This window comes from Channa argus, chromosome 5 (assembly GCF_033026475.1).
Source record: "Channa argus isolate prfri chromosome 5, Channa argus male v1.0, whole genome shotgun sequence".
Classification (NCBI taxonomy): Eukaryota; Metazoa; Chordata; class Actinopteri; order Anabantiformes; family Channidae; genus Channa; species Channa argus.
This window is the reverse complement of record NC_090201.1, coordinates 18511787-18527066: the sequence shown is the minus strand read 5'-3', so window position 1 is coordinate 18527066 and position 15280 is coordinate 18511787. Positions and strand designations below refer to the sequence as shown.

Genomic DNA, 15280 nt, shown 5'->3' with positions numbered 1-15280 from the left:
CCTACTTGTGTCTGTAGGACATGTTACAATGTCGCTACACTGTTTAACAAATCAGCTGTGAATCCTTTTAAAATTGGGATTATAATTTAATGACGGACCTATACAATACCACAATTTACAGTAATATTATTAATCTAGGTCATATGGGAGGTTATGGAGTTATACAATTACCTTACACACAACTAGAATAATGTTACTCTATAAAATTGAACAGATTGCATATTGTGCAATTTTATCAATTTTAAAATCTTGTTTGTGCCTGCAGGGACCTACTAACCCACTGTCCTGTAAGTTTAGATGGAGGTGACATAAATGTCTATGAGACATGAGATGACCCAGATCTACAAAAAAAGAGGTCACAATGGTCACAACACATCCTTAAAATAAGCCTCAGAGTGCTTTAGAAATGGTTCAAGTGACAGTTGAATGGGTCTGCAGGTGTATGAAACCAATCCACACAGATAAGGCATCATTTGGATGCGTTTTTTTAATATGTGAATTAAAAGTTTCTTTTAAAATACAAACCTAATGAATACATGTGAAGATGCAAGAGTGTCAAATAGAGAGGTTATTAAAATAATTGTTTCCCAAGTGGTGGTGTTAGGTGTTGTAAAAGCTACAGTTGCCTCAGAACCAGTCTGAAAATGGAACTGAGAAATATTTGCATCAAGACTTGATGTTGCCACTGCTCTGTGTAAGAAGGCATACTTCCGCCTGTGACCTGAATCTACATATTAAGCAATAATCACACACAACCATGTTTGAAATAATCTTTGCTTATGGTAACGGCACAATAAATAGTTTTTTTTTTCATAAGTCTTAAATACCCACACATTTTATAAATGCTAAAATAAATAAGTGGAAAGACACATTTACAGGAGTTTTCTTTCCAACCCATTTGAAAAATGTAGCTAATAGTAGTAAAACTGATTTAGTCTGTTGAACAGTGGGTGTTTATACATTCTTACTAGATAATATATACTACATGTGATGTGCTGAAAAATATTATACATGATTGTGTTGTCTGTATATCTATGATTATTAAAAAGGGTAATAAGAAGTCTAGTATTTTGTGTTGCTGTCATAATGTTATGCAAAGAAATGTTAAAAAGCTAATACGCAATCGTGTTAATCAGTTTCCATCGCTTGGTATCACTGAAGCCGAAAGTGCCGTGTATGCTTTTCTCTACTGGCTTTTGTGATATTTGTTGACTTTTATGTACAATCTAGATTCCGGTTCTTATTGCTATCCACCACTTCTGTGAACTGCTTCCTGCACGACTGCCAAACCCTCAGGCTCTACACAAAAGCAGGATCACTGAAAGCTACAACAGGCTGCAGAGGTTAAAAGTCTCAAATGGTTGAATGGTTCAGCTTGGTAACAACACTGAAGTGCACTTTGCATCACAGGGACTTATATAAAACATAAATATTAAAAAATATCAAAATAAGAAATGCATCAGTATATAGCCATGGTTAACTGAAAGTGGATTTCTAAATAGCAGAAGTGAATAGCCCTCTCACTAGCATGACTGATTAAAAGCTCATGAGAACATCGTCTTTTTCCTAAAGGTCATTTCCTCATATCACAGAGAGCACAAGGACACATAGACACATTAGATGGCAATTAACTGGTAAAAAACTGTATGAGCACGCACACACACACAGAGGAAAACAATACTAAATATTTGCTAATTGTGAAATATTTTCTAAATGTGAAATATTAAATAATAAAATGGATTAAAACAGAATTCATGTTGATTTCAAACTTTTGAGGAAGCTGCCCATTGCAGCTGGATTTTTAAAACAATACACTCCTTATTAGAATTGCAATGTCATCTTTATAAATTAATATTCTCTGAAATGAAATACGATCTTTTCATTGCCTCTGTCTTCTACCATCTTTCAACAATTTCAAATAGATGGAGCTCCTACTTTACTGGAGTTGAAGTGATACACATTCTGAGAGTGTCATTTCTGTTTTTTTATGATTCAAAGAATTCCCAAGATGTCATTTAAATTTACAGTTATTTAAATAGAAGTGTTCATTCTAGCCAGTCTCATGATTTGAGACTGACTCTCATGATGATTATTTGCCTTACTGCTTCCATCAGGAACCAGGTAACTGCAGGTTCCTCAGGCCTCCAGGAATGTGACCATGTGACTGTTTCAATGTTCCAGCTAGTCTGAAAGGTACAGGCTGCATGTGTCTGCTTGAATTGCGTGCAACCTTACCAAAATAAGCAGTGTGTTATGTTATTACTTTAACAAAAACGATGAAAGTATGAGTTTGTTGTGCAGCAGTAATTATACACCAATAAAGTTAATGGAAGTTGGTAACTTTATGTAACTGGTTTCACGTTGCACACATGCAGCCCTGAATAAACCTGAAAGACTCCATAATTTCTCTCTGTATTTACACTGTCTACCGAAGCTAGGTGGTGTTGCCTGGCTATTGCACAATTACTTCTGTTAGGCCAAAAGAGACATGTCTGTTCTTGCAACACATCAGCTGTTAATGACAAACACATCGTGGTTTCATGCATCTTTAAAAGTCATCAAAAATAAAAACTCAACTGGAGTTCGGTGGAAATTCCACAAGTTTGATGCTGATGCAGCACATGCTGTGGGAATTAAATGCTTTTGACTATTCTGTTTATTTAAGGTGATGTGGGGACTTCTGGATTTCAAAACTTTTATCACTGGCCTACAGATATTTGTTTTGTCTTTTGAATGAGTATGATAATTTCTTGATAGTGATAATCTCTATTCTCACTTCATATTCTCTCTACATCTTTGTTGTGTTGGTTTGGTTTATGGACAGTTTATGGTCAGAGTTCTTCTTTGAATACTTAGTGGAAGTACTTATTTCTGATAAGAAATGAAATATATGTGAATTGTATGGAAATTAAAAATTTCTTTATCAGAAATTTGCTTGAATTAAAAGGTAAACATTCATCCATAGTAAATTTGTAATTGGAAAATTGTACACCCATATTAGACGGATGATATGTTTGCATGTAGAAGAATTTCACATCTTTCCATGTCAGGTGATCCGCTGTGCACTCAGTGGCAGCTGTAATTTAATAAGTGGATGTGTACAACCTGAAAAGGGTTTATAGCTCATTCAATCTTTCTATACTGACAAGTATTAGGATTCTGTTCAAAAATCATGGACATATAAAAGAAGTGTTACCAGTTAGTTTGACAGTTCCACTAAGAATATGATGAAACATGGACGATTGGGAGAAATGGGTTCCAGAGCATTAGGCAGGTGAAGGTTTATGATAAGGACGGCCTTGTTACCAGCTGGACATTCCTCTTCCTCTTGAGTTTTTTTATATAGTTGTGGCTAGAAACACCTTCACAGACAACGGTGTTACAGATAGTGGTCTGAAAGTCACAAAACTGAAAATGAAAACTTTTATTTCTTGTCCTTTTGTGGAATGTGATCTATTTTATATGAGAAGAAATCTCTAGGGTAAATTATGTGGTAGTTTTCTTGTGAAGGTTGCTAATATATTCTGTATTTATTTGAAGCTGTGCTGCGTGGTACAGCCTTCAGTCTAAACCCTGAGACAGACTCTCACACACCAGGAACAAGGATGTGCAAAGATAACATGGCTTCAGAAAATAGCACTGGCTTTGTCAATGAGCGTGTATCAGTTTCGGGTAACTTTATCTTTGTAGTTTTCTTCCCAAACTTTTCACTTGATGAACAGAAGACACTTTACAAGTCCTAGGTCTAGAAAGAAATCGGAAAAGAATGACAATTTTGAAAGCAAACTAACAGCAGCTGGACTTTTTGCTTTAGTGCCCCGAGTATTTATGCAGAAATGTATGTTTTCATCTGTTGCACACACAAGTAGTAAAGTGTTTACACAGTAGGCATGTGTGTGACGCCACAGGCTGATTAAAGCATAACAGCCACAGTCATTAAGACCAGTCATTCCTTTTCCTCCCTGCAGGCTAAGCAACACACCCGTCTTCCTTTTTCTTTGGAGGTCTACTGATAAAAACAAATCTGTCACACAACTACCATCGTATCCCAGCAAGACAAGAAACAAGCTCTATCATGAACATAGAGTGGTGCATTAGGAAAATTATTTAAAAGCTTTTAAACTCAAATTAAAAAATATTTTTGAATATAATGAATCATATATCAATAATAATGTGTTTATAAACTGTTTGTTCAGTATACGAAATGCCAAATATGTAGCTTACACACTATTACTATGTAATAGTAGGGGGAGGTAAAAACCCAAAAGCTACAGAATTCTAATGCTACAAAATATATAAAAAAATGTCAAATTAAATAATAATTTATAATGATCATGTTTTGTTTTAGCCTCAGAATTGGTCAATTATCTGCCACCTTCTCACTTTGACAGGGGGGTGGTACCTCGGATGGCCAGTTAGATTTTAGGGGTGGCTAGTGCCACTGCTCTGGCCCCGCTCCTGTGTGTGGAAAACATGGATGTCAATGAAAGCTCTGTCTGTCCTTGATAACATTGTGTGCAAGAAAGCATTACAACCTTTGACAGTATGTTCTTCACAGTGTTGTCAACTTGTTCCTACCTACAGGTAAAAGGGTATTAGGCAAATACACGGACAAGACATTCACCCTTTACCCTCAAAAAAAAAAAAAGGGGGGGGTGGGGTAAAACTGCAGTTACACGTCATTCTTTGCTTAACCATTTAATGTTTAAATGTCTATTAATCATCTACCTTTACTTACTAATGCATCGTTTCTTGTGTTTTCATCGCGCAACCTGATGTATTAAATCACTAATTTCAAACTAGCTGGTGGTAACTGGTAACCAAATCCTGGAAGCTAACTTAATGTTTGCCTGCTGGTTGCAGCCCCATAGCTTGCAGCAAGGCTGCTCTGACATCTGTAAGATTTACAGACAATAGAATAGTCTGTAAGAATGATGAACAGATGTGTGTGTATGACAGCAGGACAATACATTTAAAAGAAATCAGTTCAATGTATGTAAATGCAAAACACTAGATTCATTCCTCAAATGGCAATTTGAGACAGAGTTATATTAATGAATAATTAAAAAAAAATTGGTGGCAGTGCCCAGTCATGGCCCAGAACATTCAGCACCACGGGGAAATATGTGACATAATATCAAAAGTATATGCATCACTATATAGCCAATGTTAACTGAAAGTGGATTTGTGAAGAGAAGAAGTGAACAGCCCTCTCACTAGCTTGACTGACCAAAAGCTCATGAGAGAATCATCTTTTTCCTAAAGGACACTTAATGATATTACACACAGAGCACAGGAGTGTGTATACACAAACAGATGACAATTACTTAGTAAAGAAAACAGGAAACACGCACACGGGCAGCAAAATAACAAAATAAAAACGCGAAGGGATTCTGAAAACTTACTGAATGCCCTGTACGTTGTTATTTCACAGCTGTTTCACAGCCTTTTTCGAGCATCTCTGCCATTTTCAGGTTCAGCTGTAGAAAAACTAGTTTGAACAAATTTAACATAATTATATTATACTGCTAAAGAAAGACTAGTTCTTCTATAATTTGTCATGGCTGTGAAATTGTGCAAATACGTTTTGCAGAAAAATAAATTGTTGGGAATTTGTTTTGTACTTTTTTGTGGCTGTATGCAGTCCTTAACAGGATGACACAGCACTTTTGCACCATGGGTTCTGCCGTCACTGGCCAGTGTTTCATAATTTGTTATGTAAATTTATTTAACTGGCCTTGTTAATATTTGCGTGAGGATTACATAAGCATTGTTTAAACCTTAAGAAAGTGTTTGTTTTTGAACAGAATCTTGGAATCTAAATGCTTTTTATTGCCACATGCCTTATTTTTCTACCTCCTAAAAAATCCAGTTACAAAAATTACTGATTTAAATTAATACTTTGTTCTTTGGAATTAAACTCATTAGACATATATCCATCCACTAATAAACTGGTCTTATTCCTCCTAAAGTCTACAAGCACCAGATCATAAATGGTAGTCTGGGCAACATTTAGGACTGGGTGATTGCTCCCACACCACTCCACAAAGTGGTCCATGGTGTGGGAATAACATCCACCACCAGATCTTCAGGCGGTGACAAAAGGAGAACCTGAAGCATATTTTACAGTTCAGATTTGGGTGGCAGTCTTCCCGACCACATGTGGAGGTGTCCGTGGGCAAGGCGCTGAACCCCCAACAGCCCATCCCCACCCCCAGTCACGCAGTGCTAGTCCCAAACACGGTAGAAATTGGAGAGGGTTGCGTCAGGAAGGCCATCCGGCTTAAAAATTGTCCCAAATCAGGATGCAGACAAATGATCTGTGGTGAACCTGAACTCAAGGGATAAGCCAAAAAACCAAAATACAGTTCTCTCAGTTCATGAAGTCTAATCATGTCAACTGCTGTATGTACAACTGTTTATTGTAAGTTAACATAAAAAATATAAAACATTGTGGATCTTTTACTTTACTCAAAAAGCAATCTCTTTGCTTCTGTTATATGCCAACAGACTCATGACCCTGTGGTGCGAGGGTTTAGATCACATACTTCAGCCCTGACAAGTATGTGAGAAACTCACATGACGAACAAATATTAATTATTTCTGAATGGGATGAGTTGTTGTTGTGAAATCAACATTTACTTGTGGGATCAGCAGGAATCTTGAGTAGAATTCACGATTAAAGTGGTGTGTTGCATGTCTGCAAGTTTTGTAATTCATAGAAATATTAAAAATATTGAGAGTGTTGCCTTTGGTTGCTGGCCAGGGGCCACAATTGGTGGGGTGGGATCGAACCCACACACTTCTGCATCCTAACTCAATGATCTACAACTGATCCACCAGCCCCCCATAATATTAAAAACATTGAAATCTTTAAAAATACATAAAATATATAAACTGTATAAAGCTTGCTGAGTCTCAACTAGGCTTTCTAGTTGGTGATGCACCACACCCTCTATTGAGTTGCCACAACTTGCAAATGCCTAAAGAACAATCACTGCTAAAGGCTTTACTTGCTCCACTGGTCAAATACAAAACTCACTTGTGTTTTTTTAACACCTCAGATAGAGTGTTAGTACATAGCAGTCCAGGGACAATATCCAAGATAAGGAATGTCTGCACACAATTGCAAAATTGTTTGTATGCTCTTTCTAATTGGATAGTCAATCGGATTGTGTGTAACTGAACTTGTTGGATTCACAGCTGGCCAAAGCTTAAAAATGTAATTGTTGAGACAATACACTCACAATAAAATACGTCTGATGTACTGTCAAACTGCTCATTAAACCCTAACTTTGTCTGATTTTCTGCTCTGCTAATGAAATGCATTGGAATTCTTGAAACAACCAGAGATGGACTGCTTCCACTAATACTACAGTTTTTACTCTGGGTATATAAAAATGTTATCACATAAATAGGTTAAAAAAGCAAAAAAACATTAGTAAAGTCTGATAGTAAGTCTTACTATTCCTTAAAGATTATGGCTAACAAAAATAACCAGTAAATATAGTTCTTAGATACTAAATAAAAATCCAAAGTATAGGAGGGCTGGATTAGAGCCCTTTGGTTTAAACAGCAGTCATACTGTAAATGGCTCCAGATAAAACAAATAAAATCAAACAACTTCCCTTACCGCGAAGGAAAGGGTGTGTTTGTGGACCAAGACCAGGCTTAGTTTTTTGGGACTACACTTTCCTTGATAAGCCTTCATACATCACACATTTTTCAGATATTTCTGAAGGTATGAATGTCTACTTCAAACCCTGTAGCCTTGGATAAAGTGCCTCTGCTTTGTATTGAACAGATGCTGTGTATATCTGTGAAAGGCCAGGATCTGTTAGTTAATTACAGCACTTCTTCTACTAATAAATATGAGTCATAACTTGTGGCTTAAAGATTCCGGTTTATTCATTTGACTTTCTTCCTCCTTCCTTCTCGTTCTATTTATCAGCTGCTGGAATTGCTTAACAATTATCAAGAAATGTGACAGTGAAGTGGTTATTCCCATAACATGATTTTGTAGTTTACAGCAAGTGCTGTGTGTAGTGTTTTAGTATATGTAAGTTATTGACAAGGCAACATAAACCTGTAGGTGTGTGTCAGTCACAATAATCAGACTAGACTAAGTGTGAGGTATGCAGATGAGGAAATAAACTACCACTTTTTTTTTTATGTCTTTCAGGAAGGAATTTAAATCAATAAAAAACACAACTTCATGGTGCAACAATGTTAGTTCCACATGCACTATAATTGGTAAGCATAGTAAAAGGAAGTAAAAAACAGCTATGTGGTGTGTCAGTCTAACAAAAAGCCTCTTCTGACATCAGATTAGAACAGGTTTAGCGGGTTTTGTAAATATGTTTAAGCCTTTACATGTCCCGCAAGACAAAAAACAAATATTTTCCTTAACACTGCAGTTTCCTAAAACTGTAAGTAGATATTTTACCAGATGACGTGTAACATGTTTTTGTGGAAATGCAACTACATTGTTTTGAAACATGCAATGAAAACAAAATAATTACAGGTGGTCAAATAGGCTTGGGAAAGTGACTTACTTCAGTGTTTGTGGTACTATCACCGTCTATGATAAAGCAGCCATATGGATTCAAATGTCAGCAGGGGATTTAGTTAACGAAAGGGTTTGTGTTAACATTAATTAATCATAATTTGTATATGCAGCTTTTTGTTTACATGTTTCACATGATTTATATTGTGATAGCCCTGTACATGCTGTGCTTATTGTATTATCTTTATTGGGAGTATGCAAGAATATGTCTTCTAAAATGAAGAAATTAACAGTAAAGTTAAAATGTCTTGATTCGACTCATGTTCAGTCAGGTAACCACTGAGCTTATTATGACCACAACATGGTGTACACTGGTGCAAATGATACACAAGACTGCATGACCAGTCTGAGGGTCATGTAAACTTGACCACTTTATTATTCTTGGTCAGATTACAAATCAAACAAAACAAGTGTCCCAGTGTCCTAGAACATTTCAAGCTTAACGTGTAGCCACTTGATTACTGAATGGCTGTTATTGATGCATCATATGTACATTTCAGCATTTTATTGCATGTGTCTCAGGTAGAGGCAGTTGTAATTGTTTTGTAATGGTAGTTTAATCTATAATAATGTCTGATATGCAGCTGCAACTAGTAACAGTTATCACAGTTAACAGTTATCAATGTATCAAAGCAAACATGCAACTGGCATCTTAAAATTCAGTGCAAACGTATGAATCAGCATCACAAAGTCGAATAAGGTAAATGTCATATGTGCTGTACTTTTTATTTTTTATTTTTTTAACTGGTGTAAGTTTACTTACTTTGTTTCCTTCTTCCTTGTTCATCCTGCAAGACAATTACCCCTTTTTTGCATGTAAGACTTAATTAATAGGTGCACTAAAATACGGAAAATGCCACGTTCTAAAACTGTCAAAACCCAAATACTTTATAGGGAATTCTACTCTCTCTTATTCGTACTACATTTATTTGAACAGTACTGCACACTGATGGCAATAGGTTTTCAATCAGTGGTACACTGCGGACCTCTGGTGGTATTGGCGCGTATCTACGCTCTAAATTGGCCTTTGGAAATAATCCCTATATTGTTTGGATATATTATTTTTATATCAATGATTTACTCTTGATTGTTCTGCTGCACTGCATTTCTTAGCAACCTACAAGTTAGGTTTGAGTCGGCAGAAACGTTATTAAGAGGAAACTTTCCCTTTAAGACGTATGACCAGTTGCTCCCCGCCCAATCGTGGCGGGTAAACTGAACTCTGTTGTTGTTAGCAACTAGCAGCTAACGCTAAACTAGTTGTAAGCTCAGCCGGTCGGTAAGCTAATAGGAAAACGTCGTTTGTCCCGGCCGTTGTAGTGCGAAGAAAAGCACAGACATATTTCCGCTGTGCCGATCAGAATAGGCAAGACGTCGTTCTTACCGGATGATTGTTTGCGATATCGGGAAAGATGACTTCTGCATCGGTGAGTGATGAGTAGCTACATGCTAGTTGAGCTTAAGCACTGAAGTCGGTGTCTTACTGATCTGAGAGACTGCTTAGCTAATGGTACTATATGTAGCAACAGATGATTACTTTTTAAATTTGCTGTTGCTATCGTTGAGCATAAATGACCCTAACTCTGTTTGTGGCTTCACTCATTTAGCTTCACTCAAGTGTTCATAAAGAGCATCTGTATACATTGTGTCATGTCAGCGAATTACTTACCTTTCCACGTCGTCTTGACTGCAATCTATATAACTTATTTCAACTCATATAATAAACACACCATATGTAGTCATGCAATTCACACATCACACCGGTTTTATATTCTCTTCATTGGTTACCAATCAAATTTAGAATTGATTTAAAAAAATATGTGCTCACTTATAGAGCCCTTCATGCCAACGCTCTCGAGTACATTTCTGACCTGTTGACCCCTTATGGCTCCTCGAGAGCATTGAGGTCATCAGGTCAAAATCTGCTCGTGGTCCCTAAAACCCATTTTGAAACTCGGGGGGATCTTTCTTTTCAATCTGTGGCTACCAGAATGTGAACCGCACTGCCCCTGACTCTGTGTCTGGCTGATTCTGCTGATTCTTAAAAAGCAACTGATGACACTCTTCTTCAGACAAGCATTTAGCTGACTGGGCTCTTATGGTTGCATCTTTGGTGTAGTTGTGTTTGAATTTATATTTTAAATTTTATTATCTGTAATAATTTTTCTTTTTTACATTTTGTAAAGCACTTTGTGATTTTATTTGTGAAAGGTGCTATATAAATACATTTTACTTACTTACAGATGTTGGCTGTGAACCATTGTCTAAGTGCTGTTGTATTTTTCTCATGGGTACCCTAAGGTCTGATGCTTAACGTTGGGGGTGTAAGAAACAAAAAGAAAAACATGTGAAAACAAGTATGGTGTTGAAAGGAGTATTTCTGAGTGAGATTTGTTATAATATAAACATCACTTGGAATATTTTTAATTGCCCTGGACAACATTTCCAATTCCTGGATACACATCAACCTGCTGGTTTTTTCTATTTTGCTGCCAGTAAAAATATTGATCATATAAGTTAAGACTGAGTGCATCACCTTGAAATCGGCACTGTGAACCTTGACAAAGTTTCAAAAACAGAAGCTTAAGCCGTGATGTTATCAAGTTTGCATAGTGAGCTGCAACTGAAAAACATTTTGCATGCTTTTATAACAATAAAGTTTGCTTACGGTTGTCAGTCAAGTCAGTGGTTATATACTCCAAGACACAAAAGACAATGTACTGGGGGGAGAGTAAAGGTTAAACTAAACAGGAGTTCTTTGCGTTTATTGTGTTGTTAATTGAGTCTTTTTAGTTGTGGTGAAAACAATGTTACATTGTAAACACAGCCGAATACAGAAAAAGTTATCGGTCGTGTAAATTATTTGTTTTTAAAATGCTGGGAAATATCGTGAAAATGCTTTTTTCCCCTTACAGACTACAGCGACATCTTCCAATATCTTTTTTTTTCCCAGTTTAAAATCCAAAAGAAAAAAAGAGTACTGTCACGTGTTCTATTAAAAGCAACAATTTGAGAAATGTGACAACAAATGTCAAACATTTTCTAGCAATCTGTTTCACACAAATGCTTGCCTCAGGAAACAGCACAAATGTAACACTTTTGTTTCATAATGGCTGGAACTCGATTACATTTAAATTAATTGTATTCAATAATAGACCGACACGCGATTAATGGTCTAATCTTCGGAACGATGGTTTAATTTTGGGGTCTGACATTTTATCAATCTGGCTGTTGGAAAAACTCAAACCAACATGGAGCCAACTTCATGGAGACGATTGTTTGTTTATTAACATATCTTGAATATAAAAACAGACGCAATTTAGAAAAAAAGCACATACAAAAAGTTGTATCTTTGCCTGTACATTACAGTCCACAGTATAATTCACAAGGATTTGCTGAAGTCCTTTACATTTTTCCGCGTTAATTTTCAACGCCATATTTGTCGAAGTGTCTCGTGATAACGCCTAGCTCCAGCTCCACAGTCCCCATGGCTTGGGTGTGCAGCCTGTATCTGTCTGCCCCGCTGTATATCAGATCGGGGCTGCGAAGTTGTGGTCCTCCGCCGACAAACATTTGCGCCAACTGCTCTTGCCAGGAACCGATCGGCCTCCAGGTTACGCAGCTTATCCGGTGACGGCCGGGGCTAGACGGGATATGGCAGTATCCGTATCCGTACAGCTGGCATCGTCCAAAAGAATCCTGGTGCCACACCTGGAGGTGAAGCTTTGGCCAGCCCTGAAGTCCCTTGGTCGCGTAGTGCAGATCAATCGGGTGACTCCAGTACGCCATATCTCCGGTTTGAGGGATATCCACCTGGGTCTGGCCCTCCTTCAGCCCAGACAGAAGACGCCATGCTCCACCCGTATGAACTCCCCATTTGCAAAACAAACTGTTTCGCGGGAAACCACTGGCCCCGACGATCTGACCTATAATATGCAGCTCCGCCATGTCACAAACACATGCGGCACCGACCGTCCTCTCACTCCGTCTTTAACGGCTAACAACACAGCCCCACGTCTCCTTGGTAACGGGGGTTGTATGCTGGAAAAATGTAGCCTGACTTCGGTATCGCAGGCAGAACTTCCTGTCCGGCTGCTTAAGGATCCCGCATTTATAGGACCAGAATTTCTGCCTTTGCCAATTTAGCGTTAGATTTTCTTTTATGAGGACACTACTCGAATAACACCAAACACGACTTTTGAAGATTATTTTTGGTCACTTATAGTGGAACCTTCTGCCTGACAGGCTAAACGCCGGGAAAACATGTGCTCTGTATTTATGCGTCATCTCGTTCTGCGTCGCATACTGTAGACATTGCTACATGTTAAATAATCATAGTCAGTTACAGATGATGAGGGAGGACCAATTCATTCAAGCCTCAGAACCATTCTTCTTTTCTTTTTTTTCACGAAAAGTGATTGAAGCTTACAATTAAATTCACAAAAAAATAAATAATAAATAAATAAACAGCATTGATTGTGAAAGTTAGAAAGTTTGGGGAGATAGAAAATATGAATATAATTTTTTGAGGACAACAGATACAAATATATTTTAGGCGCAGGCTGTTTTTCATGAATTTGTTTAAAATCCTGGAGTCATTTCTAACAGTATTGAACTGGTTATAGTAGCATAGTGATGAACATGGTTTAGGAAAACCCTTCCATCCATTATCTGTAACCACATATCCTGTTTAAGCTCGCGGGGGGTGGAGCCTATTGTAGCCCTCATGGCTGAGAGGGTGGTTACACCTTGGACAGGTCACCAGTCTATCTCAGGGCCAACACAGAGAGACATACAAAGACAGACAATCATTCACACGTATTAACATAACATGCATGTCTTTGGACTGTGGGAGGAAACCCGAGAAACCCACGCAAGCATGGGGAGAACATGAAAGGCCGGGCAGGGACACAAACCAGCAACCTTCTACAGAATTTCCCTGTGGCATCAATAAAGTTGTTTATATCTTGAATCTTGAATTTTAACTGTGGGGTGGAAGCACTAACCACTCCACCACCATGCTCTCCAGTTTTGGAACAAGATGTTTAAAAATCAAAGCTAACAGCTGAATATTAGGCAAATCACAGTTGACAGTGGTAACATCAATAATGACTTTTGTGTAAGTGTCCCTGTCGGCTGTGAGTCATCATGTACAGCATTAGGATTAGTCTTATAGGCGAGTTAATGTTATTGATTTATACCAAGTTTTCACTGGTGTCCTTCTCTTTTTGCATACAGTCAGATCCAACCTTAGAGAGACATTTCAAGGGTCACAGGGACACTGTGACAAGTGTGGACTTCAGCTGCAACATGAAACAGATTGGTAAGTTCTGCTTATTTTCTTTGTAGTCACCATGTCCTTCATGTCTTTGCTATAGCCCTTTTTATTTTGTGTTTTGCATGATTTGTGTGCTTAGTTCAGTTGTCTTCCCTTCTTCCCCAGCCACAGGCTCCATGGACTCCTGTGTGATGATCTGGAACATGAAACCGCAGATGCGAGCATATCGCTTTGATGGACACAAAGATGCTGTCATTTCTGTTCAGTTTTCTCCCTCTGGCCACCTGGTGTCCTCCGCCTCCAGAGACAAGACTGTTCGTCTCTGGGTGCCCAGCATGTAAGTTTTGAAGTGTTCCCCCATTTATGTTTTTATAACATCCTCTTATATACCCTTATATTATGGTGTTCTACTAGAACGCTATAAGAAAGGACAACAAGTTCGACTCATAAAAGCAGTATAACTAGTCGGAGGCACACATTGTGGAACACCCACTGATTATTCATGATTGCCATCTTATAGTGTTGTCTTGGTGTGTGTGTGTGTGTGTACAGGAAGGCTGAGTCAACAGTATTCAGGGCTCACACTGCTACTGTGCGGAGTGTTAACTTTTCTGGCGATGGACAGACTCTGGTCACAGCTTCTGACGACAAGACCATTAAACTGTGGACCGTCCACAGACAAAAGTTCCTGTTCTCTCTAAACCAACACATCAACTGGGTCCGGTGTGCCAAGTATGAGACACACATACACATTGTCAACATATAATACAGTACACCATAAAATTGCCGTAGTCTGATATGATTTGCTGTAAGGAAATGCATTTGTTTTACCTTTGCATTTGGCCACTATTCACTATTTCCAATGAAATTCTTACAGGTTTTCTCCAGATGATCGTTTGATTGTGTCGACCAGTGATGATAAGACTCTAAAGCTGTGGGATAAAAACAGCAGAGAGTGTATTCATTCTTTCTATGAACATGCTGGGTAAGCATCAGAATGATAAGAAATATTGCTTGTCCATGTGCGTCAGAGTAGGAAAAATAAACATATCTAAGGCACATAAAACAGAATCGCCTACTAAAGGCAATTGACCAGGACCCCATCCTCTGAAAGTTTTAGCTAAACGCATAAAATCTTAAATGTTTGTGATTGCCAAATAAACTGTGTGAAACCTTTTCCAAATCAAAAAAATTTTGTGTAAATTGAATAAATTCTCTGAAATGGCTTGAACAATTTCCTCAATTAATTAAATGTTATATTTGTTTTCTCCCAAGATATGCAAATCATGTGGACTTTCATCCTAGTGGAACGTGCATCGCTGCAGCTAGTACTGACAACTCGGTCAAGGTGTGGGACATCCGATCTCATAAGATGTTACAACACTATCAGGGTAAAAACACACCCAAAACAGTATTGATAAAATATTTCATTTATA

At 37.8% G+C, this 15280-nt stretch overlaps 2 protein-coding genes across 2 annotated transcripts in view; one reads left to right on the top strand and one right to left on the bottom strand.

Annotated features, from left to right (window-relative positions):
- The first annotated feature begins 9748 nt into the window (after window positions 1-9748).
- The window catches only part of poc1a (POC1 centriolar protein A), a 32668-nt gene continuing 27136 nt past the window's right edge, over window positions 9749-15280 (top strand). Inside the window, exons 1-6 of the mRNA XM_067505512.1 lie at window positions 9749-9993; window positions 13805-13889; window positions 14010-14181; window positions 14397-14576; window positions 14722-14829; window positions 15120-15235. Coding sequence (XP_067361613.1) covers window positions 9979-9993; window positions 13805-13889; window positions 14010-14181; window positions 14397-14576; window positions 14722-14829; window positions 15120-15235 — 676 coding nt within the window. The 5' untranslated portion in view covers window positions 9749-9978. The remainder of the gene's footprint in view (window positions 9994-13804; window positions 13890-14009; window positions 14182-14396; window positions 14577-14721; window positions 14830-15119; window positions 15236-15280) is intronic.
- b9d2 (B9 domain containing 2) lies at window positions 11829-12961 on the bottom strand. Its single transcript, XM_067505514.1, has one exon. The coding sequence runs from the start codon at window positions 12512-12514 to the stop codon at window positions 11987-11989; it is 528 nt and encodes a 175-aa protein (XP_067361615.1). The 5' UTR covers window positions 12515-12961; the 3' UTR covers window positions 11829-11986.